The 20,533-nt window shown below is 39.7% G+C and overlaps 3 protein-coding genes across 8 annotated transcripts; 2 read left to right on the top strand and 1 right to left on the bottom strand.

The window, feature by feature from the left end:
- Nucleotides 1-3,328: 3,328 nt before the first annotated feature.
- plp1b (proteolipid protein 1b) lies at nt 3,329-8,461 on the top strand. Of its 3 annotated transcripts, none has more exons than XM_056397812.1 (7): nt 3,329-3,485; nt 5,450-5,636; nt 5,739-5,895; nt 6,151-6,328; nt 6,599-6,672; nt 6,875-6,940; nt 7,560-8,461. In XM_056397812.1, the coding sequence occupies exons 1-7, from the start codon at nt 3,482-3,484 to the stop codon at nt 7,629-7,631; spliced, it is 738 nt and encodes a 245-aa protein (XP_056253787.1). In that variant the 5' UTR covers nt 3,329-3,481; the 3' UTR covers nt 7,632-8,461. The 3 variants fall into 3 exon arrangements, with proteins under 3 accessions (XP_056253787.1, XP_056253786.1, XP_056253788.1); XM_056397811.1 differs by lacking the exon at nt 3,329-3,485 and adding an exon at nt 4,866-5,076; XM_056397813.1 differs by lacking the exon at nt 3,329-3,485 and adding an exon at nt 4,870-5,045.
- Nucleotides 8,129-17,938, bottom strand: si:dkey-125i10.3 (fibrous sheath CABYR-binding protein). 2 transcript variants are annotated; one of them, XM_056397806.1, is made up of 9 exons: nt 17,877-17,938; nt 17,660-17,771; nt 17,305-17,382; nt 10,830-10,889; nt 10,545-10,637; nt 9,416-10,432; nt 9,226-9,297; nt 8,955-9,057; nt 8,129-8,855 (listed from the first exon to the last, which is right to left on the bottom strand). In XM_056397806.1, the coding sequence occupies exons 1-9, from the start codon at nt 17,884-17,886 to the stop codon at nt 8,751-8,753; spliced, it is 1,650 nt and encodes a 549-aa protein (XP_056253781.1). In that variant the 5' UTR covers nt 17,887-17,938; the 3' UTR covers nt 8,129-8,750. The 2 variants fall into 2 exon arrangements, with proteins under 2 accessions (XP_056253781.1, XP_056253782.1); XM_056397807.1 differs by lacking the exon at nt 10,830-10,889.
- si:rp71-1d10.8 (uncharacterized) lies at nt 12,045-16,367 on the top strand. Of its 3 annotated transcripts, XM_056397810.1 has the most exons (3): nt 12,045-12,163; nt 12,240-12,330; nt 13,422-16,367. In XM_056397810.1, exon 3 carries the CDS (start codon nt 13,427-13,429, stop codon nt 14,723-14,725), a length of 1,299 nt encoding a protein of 432 aa, XP_056253785.1. In that variant the 5' UTR covers nt 12,045-12,163; nt 12,240-12,330; nt 13,422-13,426; the 3' UTR covers nt 14,726-16,367. The 3 variants fall into 3 exon arrangements, with proteins under 3 accessions (XP_056253785.1, XP_056253784.1, XP_056253783.1); XM_056397809.1 differs by lacking the exon at nt 12,240-12,330; XM_056397808.1 differs by having other exon boundaries at nt 12,045-12,338.
- Nucleotides 17,939-20,533: the final 2,595 nt, after the last annotated feature.

Genomic DNA, 20,533 nt, shown 5'->3' with positions numbered 1-20,533 from the left:
AGAAAGAAGTGAGCCTACCAGACCTTTGTACCAGACCTCCTCATCTCTGCCTGAGGCTAGCAGCTCAAGGCTACATCAGCCACTACTAGCATAACACACTCGAATGTCCAATCAAGCCGTCAGTGGTTATGTTGCATAAAAAAATATGCAATCCCTGGTTCTGCTGCATCAATTTTGACATGTCTATTGTGAGTCCAGCAATGAGTGTAATTCTAAATTGGTGGAGTACTCTTTTAGTTTAACAGAATCAGGTTGGGTTTATTTTGGGAATGAAATTGAGTTGGTTCAGGTTTAGTTTAGTGTTGGCATTAAAGGAGCTATTTGTAAGTTCTGCTAACGCTATGTAGCCAATGGCATTAACAGCTGTTTACTTACCAGTCTAGAGCGTCAGCCATCGTTGCATTTATAAGACAAGAGGTTAAAATACGCTCTCAGCTCCTTTAAAGCAAGACTGATTCATTTTTGAAAAAGAAATTACACATTCTTCCTTTTACTAAAATAATAAATAGAATTCATAAGAAATGTAGGGAACCCTTCATACTTTCAAAGGTTTTACCACTACAGTCTTGCTTGGTCTGGTATGACCAGCATCTTATGGTGGCTTAGGTTTGCTAACATTAGCAAACTTTTCAAAGGATAACGCTGTGTAACTGACAGATATTCTGAGGCATCCCAGATGGTTGGTGTTGGTTTTTGTCCACTTTGATACAAGACTCAAGATAAAACAATGCCCATTTTCACTTCCTTACATCTGTCAGGTCAGGGCCATTATTGGAGTGATATTTTGTTGTCTGAAACCTACATATGGCTATCAGACAGACGTGCACCAAGCAGCCACTGACACTGATGAACGTACACTATTGGTCAAATTATTGTATGGTCATGGTGACTTCACTTTCCAAACCCCGCTGTGTTTCTCCATCTTACTTGCTCGTCACTTATAATTTTATGTGCACCTACCTCCAGCAACACCACAGTCCTCTTTTTCCATCTTCCCTTAATCTTCTTCTAACTGCTATTGCTGTGCTCCCCCTGCTGTTTTGGGTTTTATCTTTGAAAACACTGAAACCCATGACTGGTTGCAGATTTCCAGGTTTCAAACACACAGCCAACAGAGTCTGAGATTATCATAAAAGACAATCAACACACGCAAGCAAGTAAACACCCTGGTGGAGAAGAGCTCGATACTTATTTAATCATGCGGTAAAACAAATAATTTAGGCATACACCTCGGGAGGTCATTGCCATTGAATACATTTCTGACTGAGCCTGACATGTTTTTGCCCTCCAAGTAGTTGTTTGTTTGTTTGATGGCTGTTTGTTCTTTTGCCACAAGATAACATAACACACGATATCATAACAGAGATAGGAGATGGTGCAAATATTTTTACAGGGCTTCCTCCACCCTTGTATCAACACATGCATATTACCATGTTTAGTGCGTAAATATTGGCGAGTGTATCGACCACACAGCAAACAATTAACAAAATGACTCACAGACAGATCACTGTGCCCTATCACATACGTATACTGCAAACACAGTCACATACAATGCATTGATATATAGTACCCTCACAATGCTGCCACTGCTGTCCATGGTGCTGACCATGATATAGGCACAATTTTCTATTGATTATGCAAAATATACTTTGATATATGCATCCTGATAGCAATTGCTACTTAGCTGAAAGCTTGTAGAATAATGTGCAATCAGTTCATACATTATCTAATGACTGTTTGGCAGTCTTATTAAGTATTACCCAATAATTCATCATCCGAGCAGCTCACATCCCTGACCACCATCTGCATCTCTTTTTGTGGAATATAGTTTATTTATAAGTTCTCTTTTTATGTCACCCAAGCAAGCGAGCCTCTAAAACTTATCCTCCTACTTCATCCTGCCCTTTGATTGTCAACATTATTTCTTATTCACATCTCACAAGTAGAGCTGACAGCCATTATACACATTCACATATAGTACAAAGGTTAATTAATGCCTCTCATCTCTTTCACTCTCTCTCACTCTCTCTTGGTTTTACCAGAGATTTCAAAGGCATGATTCCTCTGCACTCTTCACTTTCAGCTTAACAAAGCCAGTGTCATTAATCCTTTCTACATACTAATTACTTGATCTGTTATTGCTCAGGATAGCTCAGGAAGACTGGAACTCAAACCAAACAATTTACAACAACACAAAGCTATTATTTTTTTAACCCACCATCTAAAAAGGAGTGAATTTATGTTCAACAATAGATCAGTCCCTCAGATGTTGTCATGTTTGAAGAGACCTGATGATTATCACATGAATGATTATCTTTAGCCCAGTTGATAAAATGGCAGTGTTTCTATTGCTCCCAAAATAAACTCAGGGTTTGTGATGGTAACTTACAAAGAGTCTGTTACAAATATTGTTAGCATTTAATTTAAATCTATAAAGTAATACAATGTAATATAATGATATTATTATTAATGTCTCTTTTCATGTGCAGTTGTTTGTCATGGGTGTAAAATGGTAAGCAAAAATAGGATGAGGGCTTCTCCAAATAAAAGTGGTGTTTTCTCCTGCTCCACACTGGCTCCTTTGTGCTGAACCCAGCTTTGACATCAACTGGGTCAAACTTGAGGGAGGGAGGGAAGGAGGGCAGCAGCTGGACCCGACCGTCAATGTCACCCTTGTTAGTCAACTTCATCAATGTCAGTCACTGGCGCTCCGATTTATTTCGCTCTTTTGTCTGTGCATACCTCTTATCTGTGTGCGTTTCTAAAGATGCTGCTCCGAGGACCCTCAGAGATGTTTATTGTGTCGTGCTGACATGTAGCGTGTGTGTGTAGATAAACAACACGTGCATGTTGGTGATAAACAGATGAACTATTGAATGTTAATGAAACACCGTGATCCCTACAAATGAATGTGCACAACAATTTAAGACTTCTGTGGTGAGAACATTAAAATTAGTGGATACTAGTGTAAGTTAATTTGCATTGTGTAAATTAAATTAAAGAAAACAGAACACTTTCATCTTTCATCTGTAAAAATGAAATGAAAATTACTTTAGATTTGTATATGAATTAAATTCATATACTTTGTGGCTGATATACTGTATGAAAAAACTCCCATTCCCACTAAATTACCCAAAAAATAGATATAGTATAATCAAAGGTATTCACAAGTATTAGTGAGAACAGTTAAACTACATTAAAATTCACCGAATACAAAGAAAAAAAGTTCATGTTAGAATTTATGACCCACTCTCTGTCCCCACTCCTGAACCCATTGCTCCATAAATAATGACTGGCAGCTGAAATGGGACTTTGTGACTTTAAGATGTGACTCGGGGAGATGTGGTCTATCTATTGTTGATGAGACAAAAGCGCGAGTCAGATTCATATAGGAGTGGCGGGGAATAACTTCTCATATCCTCATATCACAGTCACAAAGCCACCCAGCAAAACTTCAATAACCCCACACTTCTTTCTGGACATGGGTGAGTGCATAGAATTTTTAATAACTCTTATCATCTATTATTAATGTGATTTGAAAATGTGAATTTCAATAACTTACTAACGTTGCTTTTAATATGTCCTTTCTGTCTTTTGACATCATGTTGACCTCATGCACTGTGGGCAAGATTTGCTGCAAATTAACCCTGTGTTTTCATTTATTAAAAGTATTTTGAAATCCACATATGGATTATTGATCATTTTATATGGATTGAATGGATTATTGACCATCACTGATTCACTGTTTGCCCTTGTTCTTCATATACAACATAGTTTAAGACTTAATGAGGATTTCAGAAGAAGGAGGTAATTTCAGAAGATTACCTCCCCTGACCCTTTTAACCATAAACTAGACTGGAATCTGAGTGGCTGACAAAGATGGATAGAGACTCTCATCATGCCAAGGTCATGCCAGGTCACTCATGTGAAAGAGGTCAGAAACTCCCACATGTGCCACTGGCATAAATTAGCAACTTTCCATGAGAACTGCGGACCCAAACAACTTGTGCCAACATTTGTTTCTCACTGACAAACAACTTGTACTTTAACTTTCATACATTTTTAAACAGCTTTGCCATCATGGTTGATTATCTGGTATCTACTGTGAAATGCTCAGATACCTTTTGCACTGACTTGAGATAGAGGTTATGATGGCCTGTATCACTCTATCACTGCATCACTGTTGCAGCAGGGCACAGCTGAAGCGTGGGCGTCTGCAGGCACTATCATTTTTGGGACTCAGTCTTCCTGCTGTTGCTATTTATACTTTAGTGGCAGTTTGTTTAACTCACAGCCTGTGTTCCTCCAACTAAAATCCTATAATTTGTGATTTTCAGAAATGATTTGTCACACTGATATAATCACCTAAGGCACTTAAGAATTTCACAATGTGTAATCGTAGTTTTGAGTAGGGTTGTTTTGTTGTTGTTGTTGTTGTTGTTGTTGTTGTTGTTGTGAAGATATTCAAATTGCCCCTCTCGTTCATTATGCTTCCACCCACTCTTTGAACACTTGAACTCAGCCCCCGCCGGCATTGACACTCAGTGCCATGGTACCAGTCTCAGCCAGCTGTGGATGGAGGATGGCCTGAGTAGTGACATTGCCAGTGGTGTTAAGACGATCCTGGTGACCCCCCTGTCAGCACATACTACTGTGTATGTGTGTATTGTGGCACTATGGTCTTTGTTTGTTTGACATCGCTGCCCTTTGTTCCCCCCCTAATCGTGGCAAAGACAAAGGATATTGTATTTGCAGCCACAAAGAGAAGCTCTTTCCTCAGGGCCCTGAAGCCAGTGTTTCACCACCATCTCTCGCTCGCCTGGTGACGCCAGTAACCTCTGGAGAAAGAGGGCTGGACCTGAGTTAGTAGGGGTTCAGCTGTGAGGTGCTGGTACGAGCAGAGGAGCTTTCACATACGGATGAAATCAGCGCAGAGAGGCTTATTTTACAGTAGCAATACCTTGTAGGCAGCATTGTACATCACTGGTTGGCACTGGGATCTTTCTTGTTGTGGAGTACACGATCAGAAGCAGCAAATGTTTCCGGTCAGGCAGCCTTGGCTTTGCAAAGCCTTAGGTGCTTTCCTCTATCCCATTTCTGCCAATGCATTTATTAACACTCTGGATATTTGCTACCTGCTTCAACAGCACAGCTTACACTTGAAGAAGTGCATGATATTGTCGTGAAGTCAGTGGTGACTGTTTTGTTTGGACGCTTTATTGGGAATCGCTGCTTGAACTCTTGTTTATCCCTGCTGTCTAATTTTTTTTCTGTTGCTTTTTTGCCTGTTGGTGGAGCTTGGTGTGTGCTCATGGATTTGCAGACAGAGCAAGGCCTTTTTCATAACTCCCTGACAGGGTGAAAGGGTTCCCCACCGTGGCATAGATGTGTTGTGTGGTAATATGTGCGGTGTGTGCCGCCTGTGTGCTGATATATTATGCCCCCTCAGGTTGTTATGATTGCTGTATCCGGTGCATTGGGGCAGTGCCCTACCCATCCCTGGTGGCCACCTTGCTGTGCTATGCTGGCATGGCGTTATTTTGTGGCTGTGGGCACGAAGCTTTGGCCCAGACCGAAGTCCTCGTCTCGACTTACTTCGCCCGCAACATTCAGGACTATGAGGTCATGGCCTCCTTGTGAGTGATACTGCATTAAATTCTCTAAAATTGTGATTTCTGACCTCTCAAGAATGTCTTCATTTCAACTGTCTGACTGATTTCTCCCTGTGACTATCTCAGTATCAAATATTTCCAGTATGTGATCTATGGCCTGGCATCATTTTTCTTCCTCTACGGCATCCTGCTGCTCGCTGAGGGCTTCTACACCACAAGCGCTGTTAAGCAGACCTTCGGTGAATTCAGGAGCACCCAATGTGGCCGCTGCCTCAGCCTGACGGTAATGGGGGAGGGAGAGTGGGGGAGGAGATAAAGGGGGAGTGGAAATATGACATCAGGCCATTACTAAAATTCTGAATTCTGGTTTGTTTTAGCTCCTAACCTCAATGAAATGCTCTGTGTTTCTACCATTTCTACACAGAACCGTGAATTATGGTTGATAGCTGATTTAATGACAGCACATTTATCATACTGAGACTTGAGTTTCCACGCCACATTTCTCTGACCTTATGTGCTGCACTTATTTTCTCAACAGTTTATCATAGTGACGTACATCTTGGCCTTCATCTGGCTGGCAGTGTTTGCCTTCACTGCTATCCCAGTCTTCTTCTTGTTCAACATGGAGCAGACCTGCCACAACATCAACATCCTGGCTGAAACAACCCCCAGCATTAATCAACATGGCTGGATTTGCATGGACGCCAGGCAGTATGGTGCGTTGTTCTTATAATGAGTGACCACATGTCCACCTGATGAGAATGTTAATGTGTCCTTGAAAGCAATGAATTAATCATTGGGGAGCGGATGAAAAACTGCTTGTTGAATTAGTTATGAAATAATTAAGATAACTATGCCTTTATGTTTATTTTGTTACTTGTGGTTCTGTGATGTGTTGTGTACAAGCAGGAACTTAAATGCTTCACAACTCATCATCATTCAGCAATAGTAAGAGATACATCACTTACGTCATGTCTTCATTTAAGGTCTTCTTCCCTGGAATGCGATGCCTGGCAAGGCTTGTGGAATGACCTTGGCATCTATTTGCAAAACCAGCGAAGTGAGTAGAAGAATCCAATATCCAATATTCAGTATTTTATGTCAGCATCTTCACAGTAAAATTAGTCTGCAACGTACAATCAATTCTAAATTATTGATGCGTGTGTGAGTATTTTGTACAAAGGAATGATGCAAACAAACAAGGGACTGGTTCAATTCTCTGAATATATATTAAACAGACCTGTGTTTCTTATATCTTACAGTTCTACGTCACCTATGACTTGTTCATAGCTGCATTTGCTGGTGCTGGAGTCACTCTTTTAGCACTGGTGAGCAATACTTTTCTGGTCAGGATAATACCAGCAACATTTAAAGCATCAGTTCACCCAAATTATAACAAAGAGATATTTTGTGGTATTTAGCAATCCAGATAGTTTTGGTTTTATTTGGTCACATTTCATAATGTCTATCTCTGAGATTTTGGCTGTCACCCAAAGACAATGTAAGTGATTGAAATTTAGTTTATGGTGTTTTAAGTAGCTTTAAAAAATAACTCAACACCTCTCTCCAAAAACAATGTCCCTGTCTATGATCCACAGGCCTTGCTCTGGAGAGTTTTAACACAACTTTCTACTGAGCAAATAGTTCCTATGAACAGGGGTCTCAGCAAAGTATGTGGATTATCTGACAACAGGGATGTTGTCTTAGTTCCCATTGTGATCACCGCAAACCCTATCTGAAACCCAAACTTCCTGTACAGCTAGACACCACTATTTTTTTTTTTATCATTTGGATGAACTGACCCTTTAAAAAGATGATTTTTTTTTTAACCTTTGTAGTGGAGCCAAATGAATGTTACCAGTTTGCCTGTCCATGCTTTTTAATATTATCCCAGCACGTATGTGCAAACCACATTTTTCATCATTTTTTGCATTGTCTTCTTTGCAGTTTCTGTATCTGGTTCCTACAACCTACAACTATGCAGTCTTGCGGTTTCTGGGCAGGAAAGGAATCCGCTAAGTACAACATCTCCATCCCAGTCAGCCCAATCTTCTGGCTTTAAGAACGCTAGATTTCCATTCATTCTCTTGGGAACAGCAACTTTCAAACCTGGATCACCTGCTACTATTTCTTTAGACCTGTCCAATAACAGACAAGTGTTTCTCATCACGTTTTTGTATGAACAACAGACAGAGAGATGAAGATGATTCACCCCCAGCAGTGAGCTCTGATCTTCTCCTCAAAACGTTCTCTCAGATGATTCTCTTCGCTTTGTTGTTCATTTTCGTCTTGCAGGTTGTTTCTCTCATTTTTCCTTCCTCTGAGGCTTCATTGGTGCCGATGCTGTTGTCAGATTGTGATGTATGATGTTTCATGAATAATTAAGAGTAATGACAGCTTGCCTCGCAAATCATAACTGCCTGTACACCATTCAGTGCTTACTGATGCATACATAGGTTCTGAATATGATTTTGTTGCTGCCTCATTATTACCATCTTGTGTATCAACATTGTGTGAACTAAAGCAAGTGAAGCTGAACGTACCAAAGTTCTCTGCAAAGGTTAAATGTTTCCTCCCATCTCCCTGTTTGCTTTCGCTTACAATAGATGCATTTTGCATTCCCTCATAATGCATTTTTGCTTTGTTTAAATCCCAATGTGTAGGGGGGGAAACAATATTTGTATGCATTTCATGGAGGTTTTTCAATTACTGCTTAAAATAAGCTGTTTTTATGTCACTGAGGTGTTGATGCTTTAATAACTTGCCTCCAAGTGTTTGATGTGTAGCCCTGCTACTTAGTGTTTGTGCTCATTTGAAATGAAGGCTTATTAAACCATTTAAATCTGAAACATTGAACTGGGATTTTATTTTAACCTTATACAGCATCTTGCAATAAAAGCACTCTTGTTGTCCGCAAAGTATTTCATTCAAGCATTTTGGCAGTTAAAGTAATAAATAATTTGCTGCAGCCAAACCTTTTTGCAGAGTTCTTATGTCCTAAAAAACCTTTTGTAGGAAAATTGGGTCAAAAGACAGAAAACTGAGTTAAGGCAACAGTGGTGAGGTTCTCAGCCCGTACAACACATTAATCACGGTATGCTTTGAGTCTTCCAACAACATGTTTGTCCCAGTTAGGTTTCAGGCCTTGAAAGCTTTTGCAAAGCAGCCACCACAGTGGATCACTTGGTCATGCAGGAACATTGGGGTCAGCAGATCTCCCAGGACCTTAGCACACACTCCACACTGCAAAACATATCAACATTAACATTATGCAATGACAGGAGTGTGTCAATCAATATACATACGGTAAGAAAAGTATCTTTCCTAACTGAAAGGACAAACCTGCAGACAGTCAGGGTGGCAGGTCACCAGAGGCTCATTGAGTGAGATCTTGATGTTTCCATCAATTACTTGGTCACAGAATGAACAAATAGCTCTGCCATCACTGCGGTAGAGAGAAAGTGAGAAAAGATTATCAGCCAATTTAATCTTCTTGTATGAATTTTGGGTCTGTTCCATGAAAATGTGTTGCACTACTACTAGAGTGTTCACTTTGTATAACTAAAATAAGGTTTGAAATTCCAATTTTGTGGTCTTTACAGTGAGATGTTACCTGGTGTACCTGGTGTCCTTCAGAGTGTGTTTGGATGGTAGCTCCTCCCTGGGCTTTTGAAACATTTCAGTGCTACAGAAGTAAGTCATCAGCAAACAATAAGATGCATTTCATAGCACAAACAAAAACATGTGAATATTATATGGAAAACAGTGGGTGTGATTGTCTGGTTTAATAAGAGCTTACTAACGTGTTGGTATCGGACTGGTTCACTTTTGACTCCTCTGAGTGGGATTGTTTTGGATCTTCCACAGGTGTAGGAACAGCTTCAGCTGTGGGCGGCTCAACATCTAATTCATCAGTCAGTTCAATGGCTCTGTCACATAACTTATCTGCTCCAGTGTCTGAAGCAGGTTCAAGAGCATCCTCGATGCTCAACTCCATCACACCAACTGCTGAATTCTCAGATGCTGGCTCAGCACTTTGTTCGACAACAGTGTTATTAACAGGCTGGATTTCACACTCAATTACCTCTTCAGAGCTGACCTTTAAATCCGGTTCTGTTGGAGCTGCAGACTCAACTTCAGACTCTACACGGTTGACTGTAGTTTCGGCAGCAGACTGAGTGGGTGATTCAGATACAGCATCAAGGATTGGTTCCACAGTGCCTTGTAGAGCAGCCTTGTCTCTTGGTGTTGCATTATTTACAGCAGGGGTCTCTGGTGATGACTCCACCACAACCTCAGCTACAGCTTCAACAATTTCTTCTGTACTTTGTTCTGGAGGACATCTCTCACAACTCCCCTCTGCAGCAGTTTCTGTAGCACAGTGAGTGGGTGATTCGGATACAGATTGAACCGGTAAGTCAGGGTCTGCTTCCACATGGTTTTGGAGAGCAGCCTCTTCTCCTGGTGTTGTATGAATCACATCAATCGTATCAGGTGATGACTCCACCACAACCACAGCTACGGCTTTAAAAATATCTTCTGCAGCATGTTCTGGAGGACATTTGTTAGAACTCCCCTCTGCAGATGGTTTAGTTGATTCTACTCCTGCATCCTCCAAATGTGCCTCATTTGCTGGGTCTGTTTCAACTGAAGGTTCCTCTTGAGCTTTCAGTTCCACTGCAAGAGCAGCAGGGACCTCTGCAGGGTCTTTACTCTCCCCTGTACCAGCCACGTCAGAGATTTCTGCAGCTGTGTTGGCAACAATTTTTTCTATTTGTACTTTACCATTTTGGATAAGTTCTTCTGTGGCTGCTTGGGGCCTGTAATGGAAGTCATTTATTACTAATTATATGATTAAAAAAAAGATCTTTAGCATCTTTAAATGTCATACTTGTATTTACAGTCAGTGGAGAGATGCTCTCATATACTAACTTTGTATAGTCTGCGGTCTCCACTGTTGACCCCTCAGGCTGAGCATCATTTTGGAGAGGAATAACATCAGCATTTGCCGGATTAGCTGAATCACTAAAGCAAAGAACAAAAAATAATGAATTTGCAATATAAATACATCTACCATCACCAGCATTTCATAATTTGATTTAAAGGTTCAGGCTCAACTGAGATTAATAATGCAAACTTTGATACAAGTGGATTTGTAGAGGAGTACGGTGTAGTTGTTCATGGTTTACTATCAATTAAAATTCAGCATATACAGACCCTTCAGATGGAGAGAGCTGTGTCTTTTCGAGAGGAGGGCTCAGTGGAGAATCTACTGATCTACAGGGTAAGAATAAGAAACACACCTGGGCATTTAAACTTGTAGCAAAATACAAAACAGATGCAAATTATTAATTACCAATTAACATCAGCTTCATCAGCCTAAAAATTCTTTATCTTATAATTGCTATCAAAGCCAAATGTTCCATATGTTTCAACTTCAAGGATGGATCTCAGATCTGATGTCAAGGGTTGGGCAATGGATAAAGTAAATTTACAATATTACAAAATATGACACTATTTCTAGTTTTATATATGTGAGAGATTCATCTACGGCCTCCACCAAAAAGTGTTAAATTTGAAAAACAGTGACCTGCAGTAGAAGGTGAGCATAACTTATTACACTGTACTTTTATAGGACACCAGCATATGAGCTGAGTGGTAAAATAAAAGCTACTTTAATTGATGAAGCAAGGCTGACAAATAGACCCTTAAATGTCAACACAATGTTACATAACAATACAATATTAACAATGTAACTATCACCGAGTTGTTTTGTTGAACAAGGAATGTGATCCAGTTACATGTATTCAATTTAGTCCCAGTTTGTGTCTCTTGTTCATTACAATTCTTGGTAATACACTAGAGGCACATAAACTTGGACTCAAGTCAATTATGCATCAATTATGATACTGATGTAACTCTTGATTTGTCTGCATTTTTACAGCTGATTGAAAGGTATTTATCCACTTGAAGCTTAAACACTGAAAGTATGTCAAGTGCTTCACTCATTATTTACTAAAATGAACGACTGACGGCGGTGTATACAAATGAGTACCTTAATAGGTCAATGAGTTTTATGCCTATTAATCAAAAACACAGAATAGTACATAAATGATCAAATACTCTATATATAACTAGGTAAGATAGTGTTAAATAACACTAAAAATTAAAAATGGAATGGATATATATATTTAGGGAAAACCTTTGCATTAAATGTTTTATTTTACTTTTATTCATTTCTTAAAATTTCCACATTATCCCTTTTGTAGCAATGGTTTTCACGTGCATTTGAGCATTGTGATGCGATTTATTGAATTTATCTGTGTATCTGTAGAGTCGGACACTTATTTTGGTAACGGGAACTTTCATATTTTATTTTGAAGACCGCTTCACTGAACTTCCGGTCCTGTTCCGCTGTCTACTGACTTGGGAAGCAGCATAACATGCTAGGCATGAAAATGCATGGTCAACGTAAAGTGTAACCGCGTAATTTCAACTTTGTGCAACTGGCAGACATGTAGAAACGACTGCACAACAAACATTGCCACATGGTTTGTGTTTTTAATCGTAATTTTGTTTCAAAAAACCACCAGACTTCACATTGTTGTAACGTTAATTTCCAAACAGAAGCGTTGCGGTCCGCGGCGTCACAACAACCAACACAGGACGAGTTGTTTTCTGTCCCCCTTTAAAACTTAGTACGACGACCTCAAGACCAGTAAGTCAGTGAGTCTTTTAAGAGTTTCTCTACGGATAAAGACAGCTTTGTCTGTGACAGAAAGTGCATCTACAGTATCATTTTTTGTAGCTTAATTAACGGGTGCCTTCATCACGAACCTGAGGTTAAATTAGTATGAGTATCTAGATGATTTTAGATTATTTACCAACTATTATTACTAGCACTGTCACTGTTTTTCTGCATCCAGGCAACAATCAAGTCAAAATTCAGGTAAACCTGGACAAGATTAATATGGAGTCAGTTTTAAAAACTTGTCAGTGAAGTCTCCTTGTTTTGTTTTGATAATTTGCAATGAAAGTCAGACAGATCTGAGCAGGATCTTTAACAGTGTTCATACAATCCGTGTGTAATCCATTTCAGGGTTGACTAGTCTGCACTGTTGCAGGTATTTTACATCTAGGTGTGGATATCTGTGGCATGGACGAAGAAAATGCAGCATTTATTTCTGTCCTCTCTAATAAAATTAACGTTTTATTGGCGTGAAACTGATTTAATAAGTCCGTGAATGGCAGTTTTTGATCTACAGTTGGTTCGTGTGTTCTAGATGGACTAAAATTGGCACAATGACTGCCCTTTCTGTCTTCATAAATTGATTAGAAGTTCATCCGAAAGGGGGACTTGGGTTTTTAATGCCTTTGAGTGGTGTAGCAACAGAGAATCAGGTGAGATATATTTTTAGTTTTATTTAAATTCCACTTAAACTAACAAATCATATGCCAATGTCAGCCTTGTGCATCCATCCAGTATGCAGTGAAAATAAATGCTGTATGCAGGAGGTCCTGTTGCTCTGGTTCTTAAGCATTGCATCAGTAAGACACAACATATAGGACAGCCTTTTTGTTAACAAAACTTAGATCAGAAGGAAGCAGTGACATGATCCCTTTGCAAGACAGGAAAAGGGCCAGATAGAGCTGTATGCGTGGCTCATTTTTGGCAAGGTGAAAGTGTGGACAAGTGTTTAGCTATTATTGGTTATATCTGGTTTTGTGATTTTAATAATAAATATTCATTTGTTGCTATCGTATTGGTTTAATACATGATTCATGCCTGCATTTCCTGTGCCATCCTAGAAAAAATGCCGTCGAGAAATCATCTTGACAAAATCGGGAGGAAGAAGAAGAAGAAGTGGACAGAGGAGGCCATGGAACGTGCACTGATCGAGGTGAAGTCGGGGAGGTGCACGGTGAGACAGGCTGCCAAAGAATTTGGAGTCCCTAAATCTTCACTGGGGGACAGAGTCAGTGGACGGGTGACACCAGGGAGTCGCAGCGGGCCAGCTCAGCTTATAACCTCTGCAGATGAGGAGCTGTTAGTGGAGTTCTCCTTGTACATGTCCAAGCATGGATTCCCACTTACTAAGCAGCAGCTGGTGTCCTTTGCCTCATCCATTTATAAACGGCAGCATCGGAGGGTGGCATTTTCCAAACTGGGCCAGACCTGGTGGCTCAATTTTAGAAAACGGCAAGAAAAGAATATTACCATTCAGCCAGCAGACAATGTTGTCCGTGGGAGGACAGTATGTGTGAGAAAAGAAGCGGTGGATCAGTTTTTTAATTTACTGAGCACTGTCATAGACACTCACGGACTCAGAGACAAGCCTCACCAAATCTTCAACTGCAATGAGACAGGCTTTCAGCTGGGCAGGAAGAGGGTGATTCTCCCCAAACCTGCCAGTCTGGGCTGCAAGCCAATGCCAGGCTCGAGGGACCACATCTCCGTCCTGGCTTGCTTTAGCGCAGCTGGAGAGGACATTCCCCCATTTATTATCTACTCAAAGGCCTATCCCGGAGGAGTATGCTACAAGACACAAGGGCCACCAAATGCCCTCTATGGATGGTCAGACTTGGGGTGTATCAACTCTGACCTCTTTAAGAAATGGTTCCTCAAACATTTTCTTGTGCATGCACCGAAGGAGCGTCCGTTGCTGCTGATTTTTGATGGCCACAAGTCGCCAGTGAACCTTGAGGTGGTGGAGGCAGCTCGCAAGGAGGACGTCATCCTTCTGTGCCTTCCGCCTCATTGCTCTCACGTCCTGCAGCCACTAGACGCGGGTCTCTTTGTGCTCCTGAGGCAGCATTTTGCATCACTCATAGGTGATGGGTGTGCCACTGATACTCACTTTGCAATAAGCAAGAAGGAGTTCTCAGGTGTATTTAAAGGGACGTATCAGGTAGCTAAGGAAGACGAGGGTGTCAGGATTGTCAAGGAAGGCTTTAGGAAATGTGGTATCTACCCACTGAACCCCTTTGTCATCAACGAGGGTCATTTAATGCCATCACACAGCATGGGCCCAGCGGCTGGATCCACATTATCCACATCAGCACAGGGGGTGCACACTGTAGGAGACCTCACAGCTGCCGGACCCTCCTTGTAGCTCATTACTACCCAAGACTTTCAGTCAGCCATCAGTACCTCTGAGGAAAGAGCCTGCCTGCAGAGTGCTCTGTTTGTCAGTTGGCAAAGAAGAAAGGGGTGTGTTGATATTAATTAGTCGTCAAAGTTGTGCTCAGATTTAGTAATTGAGTAATAATATTTGAATGCTGCACAATACTGTGTCACAGCCTGCTGGTGCCCCAAGGTAAAACTGTCAAAACATTTTTAAAAGAATATTAAAGAGAATTCTGGGCTATGTTTCTGCTGTACAGCATTATGTTTTCTTTATTTGAATATTGTTTTATTGTTCAGACCTCAAACTCCTTCAAATTAAACCATCTGGGAAGGAAAAAACACATTTACTTTGAGCTGTTCACAACTCATCGCGTAGAGAACTGAAGTGAAACAAGAGAACCTCATTCAAAATCCCATTGACATTTGTAACTATGTAGCTGTAAAATACAGCTGGGGACAGAGCTTTTCTCAACAGCATGTCATGTGGCTGGTTTCATGTGTTTGGGTGACTACTAATATCGTTGTTTATTCAATATTTTTGTTTCTACCTGCTTTTAACACCATTTCCCATAATCACTAGACATTCGTGAGCTAAATGTCATGTCTCAACACAGGTGACGAGTCTGATTTGTCTTAGAATATGGAAAGTAAACCCCAGGAACACGCTTCATTTCATCACAAAGACCGGTGAAAGAAAGGCGGAGTGAGAGGCAGCATTGAGTTACAGGGGCTAGTGGAGCAGAGACTGAGCCATAACCTGTGAGGAGGGGCCAGAAGTAGACATTGCTTCATTTTAGGGGATCACAAGTCAAAAAATTTGGGAACTACTGCTGTATCACAAATTTAACTTCAGCTCTGACACTTTTCTTGGATGAGATTGGCGGTGAGCAAGCTCGATAAGTTACATCAAACAGTATAAATACAGACAGTGTTGTGCTTGATTTCTATATTCGTGGCTCCTTTACAGCAAGCGGCGGGCAAGTCTACAAGTTATGTGCCCCGAGCGTGCTTTCTAATTCTGTTCAATCTGATCAAAAAAGTACTCATTCACTGTGTATTTATTGAATTACAGATTTGATCTAGAGAAAAGAATTGTTGTTCTTATAATGTTAACAGAGATAAAAGGACAGATTCAAAAATCAGCCACATTAAGTGTTATCTATATCTTGATACACTTCACAATTGCAAGTAAAAAATGTAGTCACATGTTGAAATCTGGCAAGATTTATTATGGTCCAATATCCAGAGGATTTCCAAAAACAACATCCATTAATAAAACTTGTTGCTAAGTGATGCTTCTTTTTGGTATTCAAGCTTGCTGTGAACTAGACTGACAGAACAGAGGGGTAAACATGGGAAGAGAAGTGATAACGTCTTTGAAACCACTCACTCACTTCAGATGTGAATCTTTTATTTCTTGGCTTGAGTATTCAAAATGTGCTTGGTGACAGCTATAAATGGAATATATTGTGTAAAATATTTGAGAACTATTGAGGAAAGTCGCACCCTGGGGTGTCTAAATACATAGGCTTGTTCAAATATGTACTGTTTTCTATGCTCTCAGTAGAAGGAAGCCCACAGTGTGACCTCAGGTTGAAAATCCAGAATAAAGGTTTTTTAAAAAATATTTTGCAGCACAAATGTGTCCTTACCTTTAATAATTTACTAGTACTTGTGCATGTGTGTGTGTCATGTACGCATTAAAGTCAGGTGATGTAATATCAATGCAATAGGTACAACTAAAAACATTACCCTGGCAGGGAACAACACTATATGTGTTATTAATCATAATTACTGTGGGAACAGTCAATAACTGTTTCAGAACATCTTTACGGTCTATTTAAATATAAAGTAGATAATTCTGAATATGGCTGTATTCATTTATAATTGCTGAATACCATTACAGATGTTTTATGCTCAGCAAAACACTGAGATTAGTATTTAACACAACCTTGTCATGATCACAAAAAATTTAAGGCTGGTAAAATATTTGTACAGTTCAAACTGAGGATTCATATTTTTATAATGGTCACTAGGAAACAGGAAACACAAGAAAGGGAGCTGTTAAAGCAGTCGTGTGTTTCTGTGCCTCGAGGTGAAAGGTTAAGGTTTGTATAAAAATTAACAATTGTTCTCCAGGCTATAGGTCTTTATGGATGCAGCAGAGCTGCCCCAGAGTTAAGTTAATGTTTATTTATGTTAATATCACAGATGGTGATTTGTGCCTGATGCTTTAAACATTTTGAGTTATTATTCACTGACACAACAGAGTCAAAGAACAGTTTAAGTTTGACTTGCAGAACTGCCACCACATTGTTTCTCATATCAACATGGGGTCTCCGCACATTTTATAAACAATAGAGATATGTATGTCAGACTTGATAGAATGATACATTTAGTAGCATCTGCTTCAGACACAGCTGTTAAAATTATGTTTACCAAATATTACCTAATCAGATCACACATGTTTACTGCATAATATGGTAAGAATCTTGGTGTCCATTTACTTCTCAATGGATAATTAGTCTTTTTAATAAATGTTCACATCTGTACATTTGTACTCACTCATATTTCATGGCTGTGGAGAGGACATATGATTTCTTCCTGACTGGAGCTGGTTTGGTCTCCACAGCATGGTCTGTCCTGCAAGACAGAGAAAGGTGTTATAAATGTGTAACATGATCGTTGCACCATTTCTTTCTCCAAAAAACAGTGCTGCTGGTGAGGTAGGACTATTAGAAAAACTAGACAAAACTAAGACAGACCCCAGAGCTGTCATGTTGTTTTCTGAGGATACAGTAGGAGTGACGCCTTGCTACACCACAGCACATCAGTTAGATGCAGGAAGACATGACAGCTTCAGTTACCGCTTTAAATCAACACTCTGTTTTTGATGTTGCACCATAACTGCTGAGCATACCGTGCTTCATCTTGCTCATCTTTTTCCTGACTAGATTTTTGGATCCAGCTGCCATCATTCTTCAGTGCAGTCCGCACCCTGGTGGTTCTAAACACCTGGTTTCTGTCAACATCTACAACACACACACCGTGTCAGGATATTCTGGGATACCAGGAACGCTTGTATGACATTTTTAATCTACTAAAAGGATGAAATATTGGTTTTGAGTGTGACTCACCTTTTGACATGATGCTAATATTTTCTTCAACGTTCAACCTGATGAAATGATTTGAGGATGAGGTTATTCTAAACATCAATGCAAATAGAACAGTAATCACTGTGTACAGAACTGTTATGTCCTGTGTTTACGTCCTGTCTGAGTATTTTTCTGTCTCTGTCTCCACCAGTGACTACAGACTTGTTTAATAACCCTGCATCTAATACACAACCCGTAAAACTGCATTCTGCTCGGAAATAGCTCACTCGGAATGTAAAAGGGACAAGTGACAAAAAAGTATTTATCGCCTGTCACCAACCCCTCTGAACAACTACTGTATGTTCGGTTGGATCAGAATTACGAGCACAGATAAACATTGAAACAGGATCATTTCATCCTGTTATGTAACATTGTTCCTGCACATAGACTGCATATTCACCGTCCACACTTTCACTCTGAATGTGATCTCACTCTGTTTACAGTGTCATTCCCCGTCCCACCGTGCTCTTCTTAACATTTTGACCTGCACTCAGTGTTTTAATCTCTTATGATCAATCTTTCTGAAGATGCGCCAGCACCAATTAACCAGGTCAAATTCATTATGCATAGAAAATGAAAGCAAAATCAGAATTCAGAATGACAAAGTCAGAAGTCAGAATTACTTTGTAATGAGCCCTTAGCTTGCATAGTCAATGAACATGAAATCAGAAGTAGAGTTGAATCATTTCCTGAACCATATTGCATCCTCACCTGTTAAAGTCAGCTGTGTTGGCGCTGTCAGAGCGGAGTGGTGTCGAGCCTCCTCTGGATCTCTGTCTCACACAAGCAGGTAGGTAGAGCTTTTTCAACCTGAGCACCCCTGTCATTTAGTTTCCACCCATTCCATCCAGTCTGAAATGCTGCACCTGGATGCTACCATGCAGGTTGATCAGGTGAGTGGGTGGGTTGCTCTACATGACAATCATGGATGCCATTGTTTTATAGTTAATGTGTGGAATGATACATTCCAAAGTTGTTCTCCAGCAAGATTTCACAATCACACTTTACTGAAATAAATAATGAAATGAAAAGCTCTTTGAATCATTATTCTTTCTGCTTTTTGAATGTGCGACAGCATACACCATTAAACCAACCCTGTAATTTAGTACTTACTGGTGTTTTTTTTCTCACTGACTTTAGTCTTGTACACTACACTTACTATACTTCAAATGTGCCTAGAAGTGAAACCCTGCAGTTCATTAACTGAAGACATTTCATAAGAAACCTTTTAGTGTTGTTTTCCTTTTCTCCAAAGACAAATATTTCTTCACAAAGATGCTGTTCCAGTAGGGATGATGCCAGGAATCAAGAGAGACCTGCTTTTTAACTACCCGGAATTTAATCTAGTGCTTCATCAGAACCTTTCATTGTCATTTACGCTGAAATGCATCCAAACAAAGTGTGCATCTTCTCCAATGAAACACACACGAACACACGAACACACACATACACGCGCACACACTAACTGAAATGTTTACAGTTTTGTCTGTGCAGTATCAGGGACATTGTCACTATAAAACAAAGAAAGAAACATTACTACTGATTTTTAAATGTTGCTGTGAGCACCACAACCTATTCACTTCCATTGTATCAGAATGGTGGGAAAAATCTTAAGAGACAGGCCAAAAACCAAATCTGTCTACATGGTTTGATACAACTATATGTTTTTTTTAAGTAATTTGAGTGAACTGACCCTTTAAATATAGCCTATTCTGAAAAGGACATATTTAAGAAGGCAATAGCACACATTCTGTTGCTCTTTCACTCACTCACTCACGCACAGATTATACATAAGATCACATCAAACAAAGAGGCCACCGTTCAGTTTGCAGGAAATCCTATTCACACTTAAAATACCAGAAACTGTTCTTTGGCAGGAACTTTGCATTGTCATCACTTCTCTGGGCTTTATCGTCATGTAGAGCATTTACACTTGACAAGTAAAATAAAACCTCTATATATCTATATATAAAACTTTACATATATATATATATATATATATATATATATATGAATGTTGTGTGGAATCCAGCAGAACCTCATCCTTTGCTTCCTTGAACTCCAGCCAACATCTTCAATAAAAATTCTTAGTATTCCTACAGTAGAGCATCAAAACAAAACGAGATCATCAACATGATAAATCACATAGAGTAGAAAATAGAAGTGACACAGTGGAATGGGAGCAGGTGTGTTACTCAATAAAAACTGTCGCAAAGAAACAGTAAATTTTAACCGTGTTTCTGTATCATTGAAATGCATGGTGTAAACATTAACATGTGCCAAGGTGAAATTTAAAACATTTTCTATCTGATTTGATCAAATCTGAGATTGTCACCAGTGTTGTGACTTCACAGCAGAATGAAAATCTAGATATTAGTTCTTACAGATTGTATGTGCTTTGTTTTGATTAACTTTCATCTTTTTTTCTGTTTTTCTTTCAGGTGTTTTAATCATGATTTATTTATCTTATATTTAAGTATTCATGTGTTTCACGTTTCACCTGGTTGAAGACCAATTTCCTCTAGGGGACAATAAAGTTGGAAGTTAATGACAGCATTACAGCCTTGAATTTCTGTGGCCGTTTTGGTTTGGCTATTTACACTGACATTTATTTCCATGTAAGTTTTTAAAACTGGCCT

Source organism: Seriola aureovittata, chromosome 15 (genome assembly GCF_021018895.1).
Source record: "Seriola aureovittata isolate HTS-2021-v1 ecotype China chromosome 15, ASM2101889v1, whole genome shotgun sequence".
Lineage (NCBI taxonomy): Eukaryota > Metazoa > Chordata > Actinopteri > Carangiformes > Carangidae > Seriola > Seriola aureovittata.
Note: the sequence above shows the minus strand (reverse complement) of the source record. Positions and strands in the feature narration are given on the sequence as shown.